Source organism: Metopolophium dirhodum, chromosome 7 (genome assembly GCF_019925205.1).
Source record: "Metopolophium dirhodum isolate CAU chromosome 7, ASM1992520v1, whole genome shotgun sequence".
Taxonomy (NCBI): domain Eukaryota; kingdom Metazoa; phylum Arthropoda; class Insecta; order Hemiptera; family Aphididae; genus Metopolophium; species Metopolophium dirhodum.
The window spans coordinates 33,004,227-33,027,554 of NC_083566.1; the positions used below are offsets into that span (position 1 = coordinate 33,004,227).

The following is a 23,328-nucleotide window of genomic DNA, read 5'->3' on the forward strand; positions in this document are numbered from 1 at the left end:
ATAATATACAATACGAGTAAGTATTCCTATACACACACACACACACACACACACACACACACAAACGAACACACATACACACATACGTATAACCTATACCTGTACTTTGTATACAAACCGAAAAGTGTAATGATTGTCTTGTCTTTACCGGCCCGAGGGTGAGTGCCGCGTGTATGCTTGGAAATAGTCATATTATATACCTGTTGTACCTACCGGACGTACTATAACATATTGTGATTAATATAATAATAATTTAATTGTGTGTATGTCTAATTAATAATGGTATTCTTCGGCGTAACAATCTGGTGAATATCAAGCGAATCATTTCATTGTTCGGCGGTATTCGGTTGAATAATTTACTATCCGTCCGAGTCTTCAATAGCGTATGTAGGTAGGTATAATAAAATCAATCGTTCGTCTTCGCACTCGCGGGGTGTCCCCCATATATAATATAATGTCCTATTTCGTTATTTCTTTTTCATAATGGTAAAAACGATAAAAATCTATCCGGCGGGTATTAATGTATTATAATATGCCTGTATCATCAGTCTTATATTGAACGCGTTTTGGGACACGCACAGACAGTGGTCTCTTTCTCTCGCCCATTCTTGAAATCAATTTGCTCGTCTACACAAGCCAATAAAAGCGTAACTGTTAATAGAGAGTTTATACCCATTGAGACAATTGATTTACACCTGAATGAAAAAAAAAATTATTTTTTTATCATAGGTACATTTACTAATTATTATCACCTAATATTTATCGAGGTTGTTTGACAATTTCAATACAAAATTATTATAATGTTAATAAATACGAGGTCTGTATATATTGGTACGTAATTTATTTTATTATTATAATATAATTATTAAATAGTATTTCGTTTAGGAAATCCGTCGTATTAAGTTCGAATTATGCCCGCTAAAGCAATGTTACTCTAAATTGAAAATCAGTTGAGCTGCAGGAGACTTAATTAAAAAATAAAAACAGTGTCTTATTTGTTTACAATATTTTATACCTCTGTGCGTCTGTGCTTGTATATACACATTCCAGTAATATTTTCCCGTTCACGTTTTTTTTTTTTTTAATAAGCGTTCGGTAATTGCGTCGAGTTATTTTTATTTCTATACGACGGTAAATTTAAAAAAAAAAGTAAAATAAAATATGCTAACGTCCTTACAATGTGTAAAAAGCAATAGCTGCTGATATTGACAAGAATATCTCAAGGTCGGACACTGCAGTCGTGAAGAGTGGACTTTATTCTCGGGGGAGCTCACACCGTTTTCTTTATTGTATAATATATAGGTACGACTATACGAGGCGGAGGGCTCGCTTGAGCTACGGTGCCGGCGATCCTATGGTAAGGAATTTTTTTCCCTCCAGAAAACCTTAGAAAATGCGGAACACACCGTATCCAGCGCCAATTATATGTCTCGAGACTAATAATCAGAGCGTTTATATAATGAAGGTATATGAAATATTTGAGTTTAATCAATAACACGAGGGGAAAGAAACAATAATAGTTATAATAAATAATAATAATAAAATACCTGCAGATACACAGATAAGTCACGGAGCGATTTTTTGTTGTTCCGGTTTTGTTCACGTCGACTTGCACTCGTCGTCGAACTATCGACGTCTACTAATTTCGTCGCATATTCGCAAGCCGGTCCCAAATCTTATAGTGACGCGTTGCACGTAATTCCAACGTAATGTGTCCCCAGAAAAGTCTTAACCATCGTAGCTTGATTTCCAATATCATCGCCGGTTAGATGTAACATTATTATATCGAGTACACCTATGAGTCCTCCGTAATTTCAAAAAATTCTTTCTTAGCGGACTCCTACGTCATAACATATAGCTATCTGCGTGCCGAATTTAAGTCCGATCCGTCCAGTGATTCGGGCCGTGCGTAGATAGATCTGTCAGTCACCTTATCCTTGTATATATAATATATAATGATAATAAATTATTTTACGTTGTGATCGAATCATAAATTTTAATTGTAAAACACGTTTGTAACCATTTCCGATATAATATTCTAGTTTATCGAGATTCGCACATCGGTGTATAAATACGATAATATTATTAGACGTGATAATCTTATGCGATTGCATCGTCAAAACTAATTAATATAAACTATTAAGTTTTTTATTTTTATACGCACACTATAATATAATATGCACATCTGTTGGCACCGTAAAACACACATACTAAACGTACCTGGGCGCCCATATAGTAGTGAGCTATATATAATCTATACGAACGTACTATAATTATTATGATAATATACATTGTATATGACGGACGACAACGACGATGATATTTTCTCACTGGGCGCGGAACTTCCAACTTTGTCACCGACTGAAATGGGAACCACAATATTATATTACTATATTGTACGTTCGTACCTAAATTTACTAATAATAAAATGGTTATAATAACCTCAGCACAAACGAGCACGTATCTAAACACGCCAAGTCTTCGTATATACCTACATTTTGCAGAGTATAATAATGCGTGGTATATACGGTAGTATGTTTTAATATCCTCGAACGGCGTATGCATTTCACGCCGGAAACGTTCTATTTATGCTAATCGAACGACGTGGAAAAAGAAATGTTACGGTTTTTTTTTCAGCAGACGGCGGCGGTAGACACTCGTATAATATACATAGAATATGGATATTATAATAATATTATTATTTTATATTCGACCCGACCCGAACGAGACCGGGGTGACGGTGTGGGTTCTACCTATATATGATATGCACCGAAGCCGACGAGTGCAGGTCTTTTACAGTGATAATGCGTGTCGAATTATACCTGTTGCAGCGTGTTATGACGTACCTAGGTACGGATAGGTAGATACAGCTGGACTGGTATAATACTGGTGTATACCGACCGTTGCGAAGTTTCTAGCGGCAGACGGAGGCGCGTACATCACGAATTTCCGTGCCGATCAGAAAATAGCGGAGAGCCATAACATCGTCGTCGGCTATAATAGCTGCACACACCTTTTGACGTGCCGACTATCGACACCATACGCATATATGTTATTTTAACAGCTGCAGCCGGCGACGTCGTAATAATGCGATGATTAAATTGTCCACGCACTTTCCTGTACACACGACTACACGTCGAGTGGAATGTGCGGCGTCCGGGCTCATTAAACAATTTTGGCCCGCGGGGCCGCGCGACCGCGACACGCGTAGAAAGCCGACCCTGGTCTAGAAGAAATCGAGAGCAGTGTTGTTCAGCGCACGGGCACGGCCAAGGCGAACTTTTTCCCCCTTCCTCCGACCATCTCTTTCCGCCGTCCGCATAAAATGATTATACTCTACCACCTATACATATTATATCGTATATTGCGCCGTTGCACGAGACGCGTTACATGCGCACGAAAGAGATGTATACCATCGTAATAATTAACGATTTCGCTCAGCAGTGTTCTTAGGTATCGCACTATGGATGCGTCGTAGTCATCGAGCTAACTCTTGGTGTCGTATGACGAATACGTGCACTGCGTATGAACCTAGAACCGCGACTGACGACTGCGTATGTGCGATTAATAATTGAGATCGGGTTGTCAGTCATTCGCGCACGCGCAGTGATAACCGAGGCACGCCGAAGACATTTGCCGCGCACAGTTCATGATTTCGCTCTAGGTCGGCCTAATACCTCGGTGGTGTCACACGTCGTCGCGACACTAAGTCTACAGCTGTATACCCGCACAATAGGCATGGGGTATGCCTACCAGATACCGCGTGCCGTTCGATAAAATATGACTCGTCGACCCCCTCATATAATATTGTACGACACACGGGCATAATTATTAATAATTTGAAATTATACATGTTACGTATGTTGTTGTTGTTGTTGTTGTTGTGTCATTGAATGCCGCGGCGCCTGCGAATCACACGCGTTTCGCTATGGTGTGATGTCGGGGGACAAGAGAACTAGACGAGGACATTATAGAAGGAGCAGCACGGAGGAGGACGCATCTCGCGCGGTCGATTCGTCCCGCTGCCCCCGCCGCCCGTCCCGCGCAGAGCGTCGCAGAGTGTGAATAGAAAAAGACGCGACGAATGCGTTGAAAAACTCGACGACGACGACGACGAAGATAATATTATTATAGTGCCCAAACGTAATCGACCTCCAGCGGAACACCTCGGCCGATGGTAATGAACCGCCGCTGTTGACCGGTGTCGTTATTATTACTGCACTCGTGTACACATTGACATACACGTACGTTTTACCCATGCATGTGGGTGTGTGTGGGTGCGTGTGTGCGAAATCGGTTCACGTACTGCTATATATATATATGTATATTATAATAATATGAGATGGACACATACACTGTGCACACACCGGAAAACCGCCGGTCGTTTTTCCCGTAGGTACATGACAATATAATATAATAATATTATATTGTACACTTTGCTCGGACGCGTCGTGTGTACGATAATATTATATTATAATATATCACCTATGCCTATTGCAATGACGCGATATGGTATGAAATAGGCGTCGCCAGAAATAATATTGTATGGTCGACATCGCGTACCTATAATGCATTACTGAACGACAAAGAAGAAAATACTAAGCGGACGATTATTGTTCATACCTAGGTACTATAATAATATTATACGGTGACACGCGCTTTTCGGAGAGTACACTATGATATTACAGATGAGCACTCAGTGACGCGTTTTAAGCGAACGCAATAATACCTTAAGAGGATTCCATACCGTGATTTTCTGTGTTAACACACGCGCGACATAGGATTGCTGACGGATTCTTTGCCAAACACATCAATTGATCCAATGAAGTGATGTGAATTCTGAAAACAGATTTGAATTCGTCGTCAAGTCTACTTAAAATCGACTTTCCCACAATTTTGATTTTTGAAATTTTAGCTTCTGCAAAAATTGAAATACAAAAATGTTCAAATTCTCTTTTTTAATATGACGTTTTCTGGAATTTGGGGGATATTATCATAAATGTGGAAAAGTCGATTTCAAGTAGACTTGACGACGAATTCAAATCTGTTTTCAGAATTCTTATCGCTTCAATAGATCAATTCGAATGTTTGGCAAAAAACACGTCTAAAATACTATGTCGCGCGTGTGTTAGACAAAAACAGAAAATCACGGTATCGAATCCCCTGAAGAGGACGCATTTGTCGTCTCTGTCTTATTGTCCGACAGTGTCTTATACGCGCGCACGACATGGACAATTATTGTCGTTAACCAGTTTGCTAAATATAGTGTGCTGTTGCAATTTCGACGTCGGAGTGAATGATAATCGATCTGTTGTCAGACTTTTTGGTAAGATCCGTGCTCAAGCGTCGGCGATTTTTTTCAGATATTTTAATATTTTAAATAGACAGATATCAGGGTTACCGTGAAACGTCTCCGATTAATATGCTCGTGTCCCGCGTGAAAATATCCGGCAAACCGCCCGTCGTTTTTCCCGTAGATACATTATGACAAAATAATATAATAATAATATTTTTTTTTATATAAAAATATAATATTTACGACCCTCGAATGCGTAGTTATTTCTTCTGCCGTAAAAATCTGTACCTCCGCCTATACTGTGTATACATAAATTGTCGTTCATTATTCTCTGTCGTTACAACTTTATTGTTCGTTTCGCCGTTAGTGGGATTATGGCGACGGCCGTTTTACGCGGAATTAACATAATAATATTATATTATTATTACTATTACTTATATCGATTGGGCGCCCCGCACGAGAACCGTTCGTGTGGAATGGTCTAGTTTGTTTTCGGCGGACAGGTCACGCGTAGGATTCGCAACTATTTAGGACCGCATACATGAGGGGGGGGGGGGGGTGGCGGGGACTTGTAACCGCTAGTCATTGGAATGTGCGCAGATATACAGCGACGGCCACAATAATATGATCATCGACGAAGACTTGGCGGCGTCAGAGCGGCTTAGGATTTTCGGTGTTTTTTTTTTTATTATTCTTTTGCTTTCGGAGCATCGAACCGGTCCGCGTCCTAGAATGGCCGGACGGACGGTGGCGCCCGCGCGTCCTTGGCCGGCCTCGCGGGTGCCGGATGTGCGTGGAAGCTCCGCCGCGGGAATATCCGCAAATGATAATTCATGATAATAATATTGTTACATTATCATATTATATTATGTATTTACTATGCGCCGTATAACGTTTTTATTTGGTTTCTAAATAATGTTCTCCGATAAAACAGGATTTTTTTTAATGACATTTCGTTTAAAAAAAATCACGTCATCGTGTATACCCAACATAGAAATTCGTTCGAGACAAAATATGTATTAATTCGATTTTAGCAGTTTTTTCTTAACATTTTATCGCTTATAATATTATGTCTATTTGATGGTTATGCAACTAGTTTTGTAGTCAATACAAAGGAGTTACATTTGTGTGTATACATAATAAAACTAAATACTTTATTTTAGGCATAATATTTCATACAGTTGCATAACACCAACAGGATTTCGATGGATTCGTGATGAGAAAGAAAAACGATAGTTATAGGCAGGCACACTACATCCGATATCTAGTTCTATAAAAACGATGGTTTTCGATATTCATACCTGATGAGTATAATATAATGTAATAATTTATGCGTCAAAACCATCGTATCAAATACGTTTATATTCGTCGACTATACAGGCTGTAGTCTACAACAGACAGTAATAATTACTATTGCAGTAGGTATTGCATAACAACTATCCGAGTGATTATGTGAACGCCATGAGAAAGGCAGTCGATAGTGTGGTCGTGGATGATTCGTGTCATCGTTTAGCCACTGAAAAAAGCTTAAGAGAACGTCGTACCCGCATATATTGTGTTCTCTCGTTGGTTTCATACGATGATATTTTAACTTTTGAGTGAACTATGAGCATTTTTAAATATTAATATTTTACATATCCAGGATGTTTATATAACCCACTGTAAAAATTAAAAATTAAAATATCCAAGTGTGTAGCTATAGAAATTTCATCAGGGGAGGGCAACCAAGTGTATTTTTAAATTGTTACCCCAATTTAAAATTTCGTTGAACATTAGTATATTTATTAGGTATGAACGGGATGGGGCAATTGCATCCCCTGCCGCCCCTTGCCTACGCCCCTGAAAATATCGGAAAACTCCAACGAGATGATACGGATAATGTTCTTATATACCTTTAAGTTTGATAACAGGTCAATTCGCGCTGACCACACAAAATTGAAACTGCTGAACGTACATTTCCCGTATTTTATATGCTTCAGTAGGACTGAGACATAATACATGCAAGTACCTACGACGTCTGGTTAACATAACATAGGTACTCGACACTCGTGTCTACCTTGAAATGCCTCCTATATAGAGTGGACCGGAATGACTTCTATACAGCACACTTTATACATCGCTGCAATGTTCCTATAGTTTTGCCTTTGTGACGGATCTGACTATCTGAGACAAACGAACCTTTTTATATTAATGTGACCGCATACCTGTACAATATTATTATATAGATATAATATATGACAGGAGAGTATACTGTACTGTCCTTGATTAACGTTACCCAATAGAGTCATACTATGACACTCATATACGTCAAACATCAAACAACAATGATAATGTGATTGGTCATCTTTGTCATGATCGATAACAAGGTCTCGCCCATAATACGATATACACATTATTATTATACATGTAGGTAGGTACTTGGTTATTTGTACACGTACATAATTTATTATATTATATCCTTAAACAATCTACTACCAAACACAAACAGTATTATGTGTATATAACAATATTATGTATGCGATTACTAATTACTATAATTGTATATAATATATTTTTAAACACTTAATTTTGTTTACTTAGGTGCCTAGTGCCTACCTATATGTAGTTCCCAAATCGATACTGCACGTATAATGGTAGAAAATACGTGTTTTAATGGTGCATAATATTATGTATTACCTATAGCTACTGCTGCAGTGTTGCAGTAACAGAGTCTCAAACAACATTATACCCAACGGCTAAGTGCTACTGTAATACCTACATAATTGTTTCATTTGAAAAGTCAACTGCTGTCGTATAGTATTTTTGAGGTTAATCAGCCGAGTCAAAAAGTTATTGAAAAAAAAGTAAAAACGTGATATACACTTGTACTACATTTCGCAACTAGGACCTATATTGTATACGCCATGTACCTACTATTTATTATGTGGGTACCTACCACCTACATTTGCTTTATCGGCACTGTGTCTATACGACTTTTGTTGCGATTACTATTATTATTATTATTACACTTCAGAAGAATAATTGTGTTTGTCGCATTAAAACCTTGTATATTATATTATTATTGCGCGTGTTGTAATCTCCACCGGCCGATTCGAACGGAGACAAATTCGCTCAGACCTCTCTCGTGTTCCTATCTCTGTACAATATGTAATAATAATAATATTATCGTAGGCAGTGAGAAAAATAATAATATAACAGCGCCTATACCGTAGTGAACGATACTTGCGTTCGTCGTTCACTGCAGTACCTATATAATAATTCATATACTATATGACCAACTGCAACTATATAATAATATATTACTATTATTACGTTGTAAATAGTGTTTATGTTGTTTATTCGTTTTTTTTTTTTTTTTTTAACGCATATTGGTATTGTTTTTGTTACAGCCGGTAGACGTCGAGGTCTCGAAGCTAATGATCAATGAAGTAAGTGCAGACGTGACGTGACGAAAACGCGTGCAATTATTATTTACATTAAGTATATGAGTTTTATAATAATATATCAAAACTGGCTCGGAGAACAATATAATAACATGTGGATTGCGTCCTGGGTATTATTACTTATTATGATACAATAATATGTATGTTCTTAAAATCCGAATTCATGATGTTATAATGATAATATTCGTGTATATTCAGTATATGTAAGTATATACCACACATACTAGTTTGGCATACTTACACCAGATTTTCAACCTATATATGATGTTATTATATTATACGCGTGCACCGGAGTTACGAAATCCATATAATAGGTTATACAGTGAAACTTCAATATATAACGAACTTCCAATCAACAAAATTTTCTGTTTAACGAAATATTTTTGAGGACTAAACCAAATTAGAACCACATTTATTTAATTCTATTTAACGAAATTCTCTACGATACGGATTTTTTTTTTTTTGGTGCCCACGAGGCTTCGTAATGTGGAAGCTTCGCTGTATTATTATGCCGCAGGACATTATATATTATGCGGTGGCGTAGCCTGCAGGATTTTGCTTGGTAGAGGGGAGGGAATGCTTTGTTATATAGGTGAGGCTTAACTATAGGATCCCTCATGAGTTTGGTACTAATATTATACACATTTGGTATGGGGGGGGGGGGGGGGGGGATCGATATACTTATACCTTGGTCGTAAACGGGGTAAACGAAAATAATACATCGCACTGCATATTATAGGCCGACCAGTTATGGTGTTAATTTAACACTGCGGTATGCCTACTTATGAACGCTCTATCCCCCCCCCCCAATGTGTATTGGCCATTCAACAACAATATTGTCTATTTGTCTTGTAACGCGTATACTGCACATAACAATATATTATTATTATTATTATAAAGTACGCGTAAATAGCGACCGCCGCGACCTGTGGGCCACTCTCCGGTATAATATTATAATATTCTAATTTATAGTTTCGCAACGATTTTCGTGTACACGCGACAAATGCACTATAGGCGCATTGCCTCGGAGACTTTTGGCCTTCGGCAAGCGGCAACGATTCTCTTGTATGAGTGGTGGAGGTGGTGGTGGTGGTGGTGGTGGTTATAGGAGACCTCGGAGACGGCGATCAGTAGCGATTCCTTCGTTAGAAAACTAAAAAGGAAAACATTGTACGGAAACTTGGTCGTCGATAATCACGTTGCAGTGCATAGATAGTAGAGATGGAAAAATATAAATATAATATAGACGCGGGGCGGGAGGGAGTAAAAAATAGAAAACCGTCTCCGATAATCGCGACGTGTAGTATAATATTAGCGAAAAAAAGTGTCTCTGGTCTGTAATCCTGCGGTAGTAAATAAAAATATAATATATAAACGAGCCCGTCATGTAAAATAGTAAAATAATAATATTATATACGTCTTATAGATGGTAGGTATACGGCGTATGTATTATTATAATATACTGCACGGTTTGCGGACAAAATCGCTGTAACGGATGACCTTAAACAATTTAAACGCGCGCGCGTATTTCAGTGCTGCGGGTTTGGTTTTTTTCTTTCTTCTGTTCCCAAGTCCACCGTCGTTATTTTAGTCTAATCCGAATTGTTTTTTTTTTTTTATCATTATCATTATTATTATTATTATTATTATTATTATTGTTGTTGCTCGCCAGAGCGAGGTGCTTGACCGAAAACGTATGCACACACACACACACACACACACACACTTCACACGGCACACGTAGGTATATTATAAGCGACGGCGAACGGCTCGTCCTCAATTATCCGCGTGTAAACGACGATGACGACAATATTATAATATGTTTGCCGTCCGACGACCACGTCGGATGTCAATACAGCTCAGCGATATCATCATACGACTTTACGATGATAATATTATAATTACCCTATACGCGCATATATACGCCGTTGGTCGACGGTTGTACGTAAAAAAACAATAATAATGATAAACCGTTCGATGAAAAATAATAATATATTCATCGCGTGCAGACGCTGTCATAATAATGTTACGATTCGTCGCCGCCGAAACCGCGTGGGCGGCAAACGAAGACGTCCAGCGTTTCTTTTGTACAGGTTACCGTATTTCATATACCTATGTTTTAAATATTCGTCGTGTGATGTTGTGACGCGAATCACAATATTAGCTACCAACGCAACTAATGCATGTTCAGCCAATAACCAAGGGAAAGATGTATTTGGGTTGTGATTACCCGATAATTTGGTAACTTTCAAGTATTTTTTTAGAATAAAAGAAACTGATCAATTATAATGTATACAGTGTAAATACTGTATAATATGATATAAATTAAAACACGTAAAATACACATTTTGAGTGATATTCATACATTACTACTAAAGGCGTTTTTGAATTGTTATTTTAGTGGAACTATTGTGCGGCAATAAATATTAATTACCCAGCTCTAATTTTATCAATAATAATATTATAATGTACGCATTCAATTTTTCATTGCCCTGTGAATAATAAGTAAGTACATATTGACACGACGAGAGTATTTCTCTAGTCACACGCTCTTGACGTAACTTCTTCAATTTTTTTTTTGTATTCGCCATTACATGATAATGTATTATTGTAACTACGCTTTTGTTGCGATGTCAAACGTCATTGTTTTCGCCGATAAAAACGTGCCTGCTGGTTCCATTTAAATGCCAGCGCGTATCGCCGTGGTCAATAATACATAATATTATTATAAATTACAATATGTATATTATTGTACATTACTTAAAAACAACAGAGACGTGTAGCCGTGTAGGATTAGTTCGTAGTGGTAGTTCGATTGGTCTGTTATCCATCGGCGATGTCATGAAAAATACGATACGTTCACAAAACACTGAAAGCATTTTCCAATTTTGCTGAGATTTCGAGGAAGTCCCTTCGGCCCTCAGTCCACTAACCTCCCCTGGCGCTCCCTGGCTACGCCACTGATGTCATAATATTATATTAGACGAGCTGACCATTATCGGCGGTAACGTCATTAAAATTACGATTCGTATACATCATAACCGCGGTTATCTAGTACTCGTATGAGATAACCGTGATTATAACCTACACGGGTAATCGTTCCGAATAGACAGAATTTTCGCTGTCGCCCTCGCCACTGAAGCTTTGATTCGCGACGGTGATCGTAGAGTCCTCATGACCCGGTGCGGCGAATACTGTTTGCCGTGGAAACGTTGGGTCGTGATCTTCTGCTGCTGTTGCTGTGGTCGTTTCTCTTACTCTTCTTCCGCGTCTATAATAGTATAATATAATACTCAGACGTGCAATCTATACGTACAATATTGTATGGTATTATGTACTCTCAGAACCGACGGCGACTTCCACGTGTACGTGCACCATCTCCGTGTACACGTTCCGTCGTGCGTTTAAGACACGCGAAGTTTGGTTTCGTGCGAGAAATAAGAATAATAATCGGAAACATAATATAATGTCGTCGAATTTTTTTACGGCCTTCTGGAAGAACGTTTACTGTACATTCCTTCTGCTATAATTATTATGTATAGGTACTCATATATAAGTATACTTACTTTAATAATATGACTGTTGCTCGGTAAAACTTGAACGGCCAATTTCCCTATTTTGTGAGATTGAGATTATTTGCAAACGTAGTAATTTGACTTGTTTGAAAACAAAAAAATAAGTATAAAAAAATAATGAAACATTAATATATTTTATGAACAACTTAATACACACGACGTGATTGGCAATTTTGATTTTAATAAATAATAAATGATGTTATTTTTGAAAAACTAAAAATCCTACTCGACATCAGTCCTTTTTTACCAAGCCACAGGCGTATATGTTGTTGCTGTGATCGGTCCATCATCGCGGGGCAATCGATTGGAAACGCTAAACGGTGTAATATTATATTGACTGCAGTCGTTTGTTATCTGTTTATCATAACAGATAAAGAGTATACACATTACACCTCTATATTGTATTACCGTCCGTGAAGTGATGACAATTACGCCTCGTACAGATCGAGTCTCACGGAACGCTAATAAAATTATTGTTTTATAAAACAATGGTTTTTTCCCATACATTTAACGCAAATTATTTGTACGCACAATTCTGGCGTTATGCGTATCAAGATGCAATTTATCAAAATAAATTATCAATTCAGAAATAGTGTACCAGCCGCAGTATCCACTGTGCACAGCACAGAGCCGCCGAGTATAATATAATACACACGTGCGAAATATTTTCGGAGCAGAAAAACAATCCGTCGAAACGGCAATGCATAACAATAAATTGTGATGGAATACCGTATCTGTATTATCTATACTATTATAGTATTATATCATCATTATGTTACTTAGATTTGATTAACGACTGTATAAATTTGAAGACACTATCGCACAATTTGGCATCTGATTCGAAATGATTTAAAATCGGTTCGCGTTACACTTCGGTTTATCCCATTTAAATCTTCAATCAAAAACGAACGGGAATGAACATCTCCTAGATGTCTCAAAGTAGGAGCCGTTAGTGCCCATTGTCCGCGGAATTACAATACATATTACAGCTGAATATCATGTAGGTACTGTGCTCGTGTGCTCGTGTCGACACTGATATAAAAATGTACAAATTAATTGTTTAAAGAAATGTAGGTAGTTGGTATATAATGACGTATTACATTGTTTTAAACACTATAAATTACCAACGGTATAGTTACACCACCTTGCACCTGGAAAAAACCAATTAAAATATCTGAAATGCATAGTACACACCGTTCTATTTAGTACATAATATTGTCAATTGTCAATATAATATATATTTTTTAATAAAAACGCATGTTTGTTGCTAATAATATTAATATATACCCACCTACCTGCATTGTACACATTACACAGGTACTATGTTGTCTAGAAAGTTTTTAAACGTTCTGCGCTGCATACTGACGAGCATGCAGTAATAATGAACCTATATTTCAACTTTCTAGACACACTATACAATATAATGTACATATACGCACTACACATACAGGACATTCCTGTAGAGTTAAAATCCATTCGTTTAGAATGAACATAAAAATTCAACTGCAGTTTAACAATGTATATAATTTATATAGCGCTGTAAACCGATACCTAGTCAATAATAATTATTACGCACAAGTGCATAACAAATTTTAAAATAAAAAACTATGTACCTATTTTAAATAGGTAGACTATATTATTATTATGCAAGGCTGGGCATTAACGAGTTAAAAGTTAATTTTATTTTAACTCTTTAACTTAACTAGTTACTTTTGGCTTTTCATTAACTTAATTGTTAACTTACTAAATTTATTTTTTAATTAACGTAAAATTAACGAGTTAATTAATTTAACAGCATATTAGTATCAAAATGGTTAATCGATATAGTAATAATTAGTATTACAATTAATCATGGTGTAAAATAAAATATTGTTTTGAAATGGTTTCAATATAATAATAATATAATCAAATAGATCAAAATATATCGTTCTAACCATAATTAAAATAATAAATTGTATTTTACATTCTTTTACGCGACTGTACTGCTATTGTTAGCTAGAAAACGAATGTCGAGAAACGCTATAAATTTCCAACGGATAAACGATAAACCGATGCCAAAAACCATTTAATTCAGATTTTAGCATAGACAACAATATTGTCTCGGACGTCTATACTTTTGTGTATGTCGGCCGAGGTGTCCGCATTGCAGTGTGGCCTTTGGCATACAATCGAACAACATTTATAGAAAATTACATTTGCATCGGATGGACGAATAATGTACAACGAATAATGTACGACGAATAATGTACGTCAATATTGTGGAGGTGAAAAGTGAGTGTGCTGCAGCCGCGTCGACGAAACGTGTCTCACTGGCAGTCCGTGTCGTTTATACATATTATTTAATTTGGAATTTTTTTTTTTTGTGACTACCTATCCTTTGCGGACAAAAAGTGTTCCGACGCGATCTGAGACGCTCGGAAACATTCTCAAAACAAAAAATCTGGACGGATATAAGATATACATATAGGTATGCCTAATGTATGGCTGCAGTTTAAGGAGGCAACAAACCTAACGCACACGTGACGTGTATATTATTATGACGACGGTCACGGACCCGGGACGTGTCGTTGACGGGGTTTAATATTTTTCTCTCCCCCGTGCACGCAAGAGTTTACCGTCACGCCGCGTTTGGACGCTGAAAGTCGGGTTGAATTGCGTTTTCGAGAAAGGAAAAAAAAGGAAATTTACCTAATATAATAATATAATCTATTTCAAAGGTCGCGTCTCCGTCCCGGCAGACCTTTCAACACGCGGTCTGCAGCTGATCACGTCGACGTCACAACGATATAATATAATAATGTATGTAAGGTACCTATATTATAATATTCACTGCTGGCCGCGTTTCTCCTTTCTGCCACGGGTGATAAAAACGCGAAATCGCCACAACCGTCTACTAAACCTCTACAACACTTCGACACAACGGTTTTGCGTAATAAAATCGAGTTGTTCGGTCACTTTTTTGGGGGGGGGGGAACGGCGCTCGGTTGATTACAAAGTCCTCCAAGTTTGACCATAATAGTACCTATAGTATATATTATATTATACTATGGTTTTTTTTTTTGTTTTTAATTGTTCTTAAAACAGGTGTTTAGGGTTGGTTGAGGTGTAAGTGGGGCGAGGATTTGTCACTAAAATCCCGGGTGGTCATCCATCCGGGAACTTATAGTGACGCCGCGCCGGCCGATGCTTGACCTCAAGAACACGTCAGTGACTGAGGCCAACCACCGAGCCACACCAGGCCTCCATAAAGGTATTATAGTTTTGTTACATAAGTTGTCGCCTTTAAGGGTTTAGGGTTAATCAGGCCCCCACTACCAAAAAAAAATCTCACCACGATGACAAGACGACCCCACGCCTCCACTGATATTTGCACGTTGCGTACGACTAAATAATATTATAATATACGTATTGCACACCACACGTTCGTCTGAGCCGACTAAAAAAAATAGTGTTATTATTATTATTATTCTACCGGGAAACGGTTTTAGTTTCGTGTGCGTGTTGAGTAACGACACGGCGATTATACGTATATTATTATTATTAATCATTATTATTAATTCTATTATATGGCACGGCGAAGACGCGTTTGATTTTGAGGTTTACGCGTCCCGTTGCTTTTTGCCACGGACTGCTATATAACAATAATAATAATAATAATAATAATAATAATAATATACAGTAATAATACACATCGCGCGAGGATAATATACAATGAAAGCGTATTATATGGGTATAGGTACGAGTTTTCTCTCCGGCGCGACGCCCGCCGAGTTTTGCATAACGTCGTTATTACGCGAAGTTTGTGAAATAATACGCTTTTATTTAGATATTTCTGTAATATTATTTAGTTTTACACCAAACGGGTCGGACGAGTGACAAAAAAATAAAAAAAAAAAAAGGTAACCAAACGTCATAATAATATTATATAGGTACGACTAATACAGTTAGGTTTTTTATTAGCGGAAAAGAAAAATCCGGTCCGTGACATTAAACGCGCGTAGGTGCCTATAACCGCAGTAGGTATATAACAATATCATAACCGCATATGCGTTTAAAGGTTGTCGGATGAAAGTGATGTTCCTCTCGGATTCATAACAAATAACAATGACCAACTGCAAGACCATCTGACCTAATTGCAGTGTATGACTCGTACTCGCAAAAAATATAATAATAAATCATACATATAATATATATAGTATGGGTGTGTGACGTGTGCGTGTGTGTGTATATGTAATGTATTTCACTGTCATGTAAATATTATGTATACTTACCCTTTTTGATATGTGTGAATCATACTGATAAACATCGAAATCATTTTCCCCACCGAGTGAAAAAACCATATACATGTATGTATATTATATAGTGTAAAATGTGTCATTAACACGCGTTTCAATGTTTTCCCGAAATAATGAAAAAAAAAAAATCGCTTTTCTAGTTCAAGGCACTCGTTGAACCGAGTGAGTGCATTTATATAATATGAATGTGTATGGCTTTAAATATTAAAATATGAATATTCGTATAAAAGAAAGGGAAAAAACGTAAGCGTATCAAATTTAACAAACGATTGTTTGAAAAAACAAAAATGTTTTTCGTTTTGTAGATGGTATTATACAAATAAAATATCATTAATTGGAACGCATGACCATTTCGCTACGTTTAGACGACCTATAATACTTTTTTTTTTTTAATGAAAGCAGTTTCATACCATTATAACTTTTAATAAAGGTCACTTATCAATATTATGTGAACATTATGAACTTACAGTTTGTATAAGAACCAAATCAATAAACAACTATTACCTATATTATATTTTGTCCCAATGAACATGACTTACCTATATATCATGATAATAATGCTTTAATTAATTTTCAATGGAACACACTTCGATTAACGATATCGACAAAATGAACGGCTGTGCCAGAGTTGTGTCCAGTCGAGTCTATGATCTATTTTTGAACACATGTATGGTTGAAAATGTTTTTTTGCCAATAAAAATATAAATTTATTTTTACATACAATTTTTGACAACACAAAAGTGATTTTTTTTTAAATCGTATGTTATGTAATTTTAACATTATTATTATTTTTTCGTTTGCGTTGTATCTATATTAAATTTTGTAAGATTCTAATGATCTTTATTTTTGTTGGCTAAAAAACATATTTAACCATATTTGTGGTCAAAGATAATATATCATGGACAACCCTAGATCTGTTAAAATAAGTAGGAGAATGTTATAGTTGCCTACCGAAAAAAATCTGGAACCCAAACTAGTATACTACCAGTGATTAAAGTGTTTGGGATCCAGCTCGGTTGTTAACATAGTTATTTTGAAACAGATAATTAAGTGATGTGTGTGTGTGTTTAAAAATAAATTAAATTTATAGGATTAACAGCGTCTTAATAGGTACTATTACACTATCTCCGTAAACCGTGTAGTTAACCCCGGTTACCAAAGTATGCAAATAATAGTTGAAAATGTACAACTATTCGACCATGGGTTATTTAAATGTGGTTATTAATATGACTAGTGAAATCGTTTTACCCAAACAATATTGTTTAATTTGGTGAATTATAAGAAAATTCTGAACACGGAACACGGTTACACGGATTACGGTGACGGTGTAATAGTAACTTTATAGTTTTAAATTGTCAACCACTTACCTGTTACCAGTAACCACTGTAGTATCATTTTATATATTAGTATAGATAAAAATGAATGTTCGTGTGTAGATTAGACCTCTGGGAAGAAGATAGGCTAATATCAAAAGTGTTAAATTTGTGTTTTTTTATTCATCGGATTTTAGTACGGTTGCGTGAGGCTTTTGTATTAATTGATTATATTAATCCTCCGTAGGTGGAATTAAGTAAAAATGACAAACTTGGTACAATTTTAATACTATAGAGTTAAATCATACACTTACGTACAAACAGCACGGGGTCCGCGATCTACCGCAGATAGATTGCCTACCTGATAATATACGGCTGCGAATCAGAATTTTTATTCCGGGCAGCATAAAAGTTAAGATACATTTTGAACACCATACACCATACACCGAATATTAAATAACGAATTGAACAAAGTTTGAGTCATATAGGATTGGTACATTTAACGGGCAACGAAGTGCCAGCGGGATCAGCTAGTATATATATATATATATATATTTATTTATTTAAGATAATCGTAAATTCCGTTGATCCGTGAAAACATTGATTAAAGTACATATAATTATTCGTTCCAGTCGAAATATGTTGACGCATTGTTTAGATGAATTAATTTATTCCGATTGGAGTTTTTTTAACCGACAGTGGGTATTTGAAGAATTCTGTTTATATTAGTCATCAAATTACCTTCGAAATATTTGCGGTGTTGGGGACGTTGGGGTGACTAATTTGAATACGGAATACGATTTTTAAACGAATATCATTACCCACGGGTTTTTTTTCTAGGTTATATTCTACACTTGTACGGTACGTTAAACCTTATGATATTAGATACCTATTCGAAATAAACACTATAATACTTGATTATTTTATGTATACAAATGAGTTCATCATTTATTGACATATAGTCGTACGATAAAAATATATCAAAACTATATATGATTACCTAATAATCTATTATTATAACACGTTTAAAGTAAATTGAAAATGATTGTCTATAAAAAGTAATTAGAATTGGATGGGAAAAAAAATATGTAACACGACCTAAATGTGTATAGGTACTTTTACTTAATTAATTTAGTGCATTTATTTTGATTGTTGAGAAATGAAATCATTAAAAAACAAAACAATAATTATTATGTATATTATATTCTTCTATTTTTGTAATTTATGTACTTCGTTAGTTACATGGTATTATACAATATTGGTATCACAGAGATCTATCGAAATGTATAATAATACCCTTTTAAAGTAATTTTGAATGAATCATCCTAGGTATTGTTTTAAATGTTTTTTAGTCAAATAGACAAGAGTATAAAATGGGTTATATTATAATAATAATAAATATAGCACCTTAAAACGTTTTGGAAGTGTTTGAAGAAAACTCATTTTTATACAAAGGACATTCAAATCAACTAACGTTTAAAATTTAACATGCATAACTAAACTTTATACTGGAACTTCATTATATATATATGAATAGGTACCAACCTTTTTATGTTATAGGTACATAATATTATATAGGTACTTGCGGCATAGGAATATCATACAAATAAACTATTTTAATTTTATTTTCTTCAATAGAATAATAGCCGATCAACAAAGTAAAATAGTGGGAATATGGGGGGGGGGGGGGGAGAAAGTCGTGACTTCCCAAGTGGCGTCTGGCGTATGGCGTATTGCAATTATTTGGCACTGTGATCGTGCGCAATGCATTTTCCGTCATTCCGACTTAACGGTACACTTGTTAAAAAAATTAGATGGATAACCTCTGTAGACTGAGGTGAATAGAAAACAATTCTCGTACAAGTAGATACTGCATGTTCCAGATACGAATATCCAATTATTTTATTAACTTTCAGCAGAGCTTAGGCACCATATATATTATTATATTAGCTAACGTTCGTTACACGAATATTGTGATATTTCGTTAGAATTTGATTGAAAACAAAATAAACCCTCACCGTTACGTGGTTGTTTTTGCGCATGTTAATATTAGAAGATATTTATGATTACTAAAACCCATTTTTTGTAGGTTGTTTTTTTTTTACATACCTACATATCAACGAATAAGCAATGGTACAAATTAATAATATTATACAATTAATTTAATACTGAAACTAGAATTTCGATTTTGGTATCGGAGACACGTTTGATTGTACTCGGGGGTGGGAATCCCGTGCCAAATAAAAAGTAAAAATAGTTTAAGAATTTCGATTGGAAATTGAGCAAGAAAATTAATGGTAATTTGAATACAACTTGGCCCGTGAGGCGTTTTATGACCTACCATTATTAAGTTGAGTTGCCCGTCTTTGGTACAGTATACACCTCGGTGGATGATTTGAGCAAACAGACTAAAGGACCGAATATCGTTTACACGTCATATTATTAATAACCAACCGAGAGAAACGCAAAAACGGAGCGGATACACATGTCGATATAGGGAAGTTCTGAAAGGAAAATTTTAAACATTTTTTATGTTGTTGTTGTTGTTGTTGTGTGTGAGGACTATTATAATTATAATATATTATTTGCTGGTATAGCTGACACGCGATTCCCGGTTCAAAATCTTTACCCTTTTAACCCCTACGTGTCAGCTATAATGGTGTGAAAAAAAAAAGATGAACCCGTAAAGAGAAATCTATTCAAACAAGGCGGCGGCGCCGTCTAAATGGATAGACAACCTAACTCGGACGAGATCAGAATATAATTCAATGCAAATGACACGGCACAGAGGCGGACAATCGAAATAAATGTTAACCGGCCCCGTCGTGTAATGTACGCATGTGCTATTTAGAGGAATCGATATTATACTATATTGTTATTTCGATCGGGATTTATACTGGTCGCATTCGATCTACACACGGCACATGACATTATTATTATTATAATATACCGAGCATAATATAATAATATATCATTATTGTGATGTGTATCACTATTTCGGGAGAAATATTCGGTACGTGGGCTTAATATAATATCGTTGTACACTGTATATACGACGATCGGTATAATTCAATCGTTAAATATGTATCGACGACAAACCAACATTCTAATCTCTAGGTCACGCGTAAAATAAAATAATAATAATAATAGTAATAAAAATAGTATGGGCGATAAAAAACACTTTGTGCGCGGAAAAAAATCCAATTTGGCCGTACAATATGACACAACCGATATGGGCAACCTATTCGTAAGGTATACGCACGCAATATATTATATTAAAATTATAATAATATATAATATATATATAGGATTCGAGTACTAAGCGCGTGTACTACTCGATCGTATCACATTGATGTAGTTTTTTTCTCTCTAAATAATGAATTTAGGTAATAATATATATAAGTAGGTATATGTGTGTTTTTTAATCACTATGTCTTGCCGGATATCCCCATTTGAAAACACGGCATCGTACGCTTACAAGTAATGCGCTTATAGCACGCGGTTCGGTTTGGCGTAACGCCTAGCCGGACCGAAACGAGTGACTCGCGACAGACGACGGTCATCGAAAGTCAAACGACGCCCACGACAACTGCAGTGTCGGATAGGCGTGTAGTGCAGCCGGTAGTCGTAATAGTATGCCTATACATTGTGATATATTAAGACGCCAAACCAGCTTCTAAGTTCCACTGGGACGTGATTCACGATGTTGTACAAAATATATATTCACGTGGACGTTCCGGAAAACGATTGTTGTTACCATCAGATTTCGGTGTCACGCGCGCGCGTGTGATTCGGAGATTCGCCTTCCCCTGCCTATAATGTAGCCGGAAAATGATAAAATACTATACACGCCGTCTGCAATCTGGTATTTATGTAAATGTCGTGTGTTTCAGGTTCGGTAATGGTGTACAAGACGTCGTGGCTAGCGAGCAGTTTAGATTATGCTGACAAGACGCAACTGGCTACTACGACTGAGCGTCGTTTTGAATGTAGCCGTATTGTTCTATTTCGGGTCCTACTTGACCATCGGGTATGTGAAACGATGACGACGACGAAGATTCCCTACGTTGTCGTCCTTCGTCGGGTGTATACCTTATTACCATATACTGATTCTATTGAATCCGCGGATTCAACTAACGCGTTGGTCGTAGAGTGTATTATGATAATATGATATTATACCACAGATTATATAAAACCAGATGGCGCACTTCTGAATTTACTGATAGCTAAAACCTATCTCGATGCAGTAGGATTACATGTGAAAAAATAATTATTGTAAAACACCTTTACTATATAATTATTGTATCAAATAATATGACAATGGTTAGGAATTTGGCGCTAAATATCAGTGATGCATAGTTAAAAATCAATAAATTCTCATAAAAACTCTTTTTCTCTATTAGTGGTGGTACTGATTTGGGGCGGGTTTTTATTTTTTTACATTTTTGAGAATTACTTGGTCCAAATAAGGAGCGCGACATCTGGTTTGATATAATCTGTGATCATACTCTTCGACTAACATGTTTATCGTTTTGTAGTATTGTATAATATAATACGACAACGGTCGTGTAATGTTTCGAAACGGTTTTTGTTCTTATAGAAATGGAAACTCAGAAATCGTGGAGGAGGTGCAGATGTCCGGAAGGAACTTGGCCTCCATCGCCGAAGCCTCTCAAAACGGGGAAAAAGAAACGGCGGCGTATTACTACCAGAGCGCGTCCGGCGGATCGGCCAACTATCCTGAGCTAGCGCTTTTGGCCAGCATACAGCCAATCGCTGGACAGCCACAGCAACAACAACAGGGTTCATCTGTCCAAACACCGGTCCAAGGTACGCCAAGAAAAAAACCCATAGCACGCCCCACACGATATTTTTCCACTGCAAGGAAAATCTATAAATCATAATTATGTTTTTGTCAATAAGTAACCATGACAACGAAAACCCCTACGAAAAATTGATCGGAAACATATTTTTACCGTGTATCCACCCCAAAAAACGTCATTTTTATGTTAAAAGTACAATAATAAAAGTTTTCTATACGAATCACAACGACGGGACGTCATATAAACGTATAATGTACATTGTACAATATCAATATGTACATAATATTTCTATATTAAGTTTGTATTTGCCCGCGAGAACCGAGCGCAACTGAACACCTCTGTATATACCTTATTCGGTTTCGAGTGCGCCCGTCGTCTTGAATCACTTTTAATATCCACTTCAGTCTCGCGTCTACTTTCAGTGTATTTTATACAGCGACCACATGGTTGATATATTATTGTATATAGACGCACTGTCGAACCTTCCCCACTCATTACATCCACTTGCCACCCCTCTGCGCCCCTACCACAAAAAAAAAAATAAAGGAAACAAACAAACAAACTCGCAAACGTATGCCAAATA

The 23,328-nt window shown here is 36.4% G+C and overlaps 1 protein-coding gene across 2 annotated transcripts in view; it reads left to right on the top strand.

The window, feature by feature from the left end:
- Positions 1 to 23,328, top strand: part of LOC132948418 (beta-1,4-glucuronyltransferase 1) — a 74,385-nt gene that overhangs the window by 28,068 nt on the left and 22,989 nt on the right. Inside the window, exons 2-4 of one of the 2 annotated variants that reach the window (XM_061018858.1) lie at positions 8,686 to 8,724; positions 21,816 to 21,952; positions 22,523 to 22,752. In XM_061018858.1, the coding sequence (XP_060874841.1) occupies positions 21,864 to 21,952; positions 22,523 to 22,752 (319 nt within the window). In that variant the 5' untranslated portion in view covers positions 8,686 to 8,724; positions 21,816 to 21,863. The remainder of the gene's footprint in view (positions 1 to 8,685; positions 8,725 to 21,815; positions 21,953 to 22,522; positions 22,753 to 23,328) is intronic. The other variant, XM_061018859.1, reaches the window with a different exon arrangement.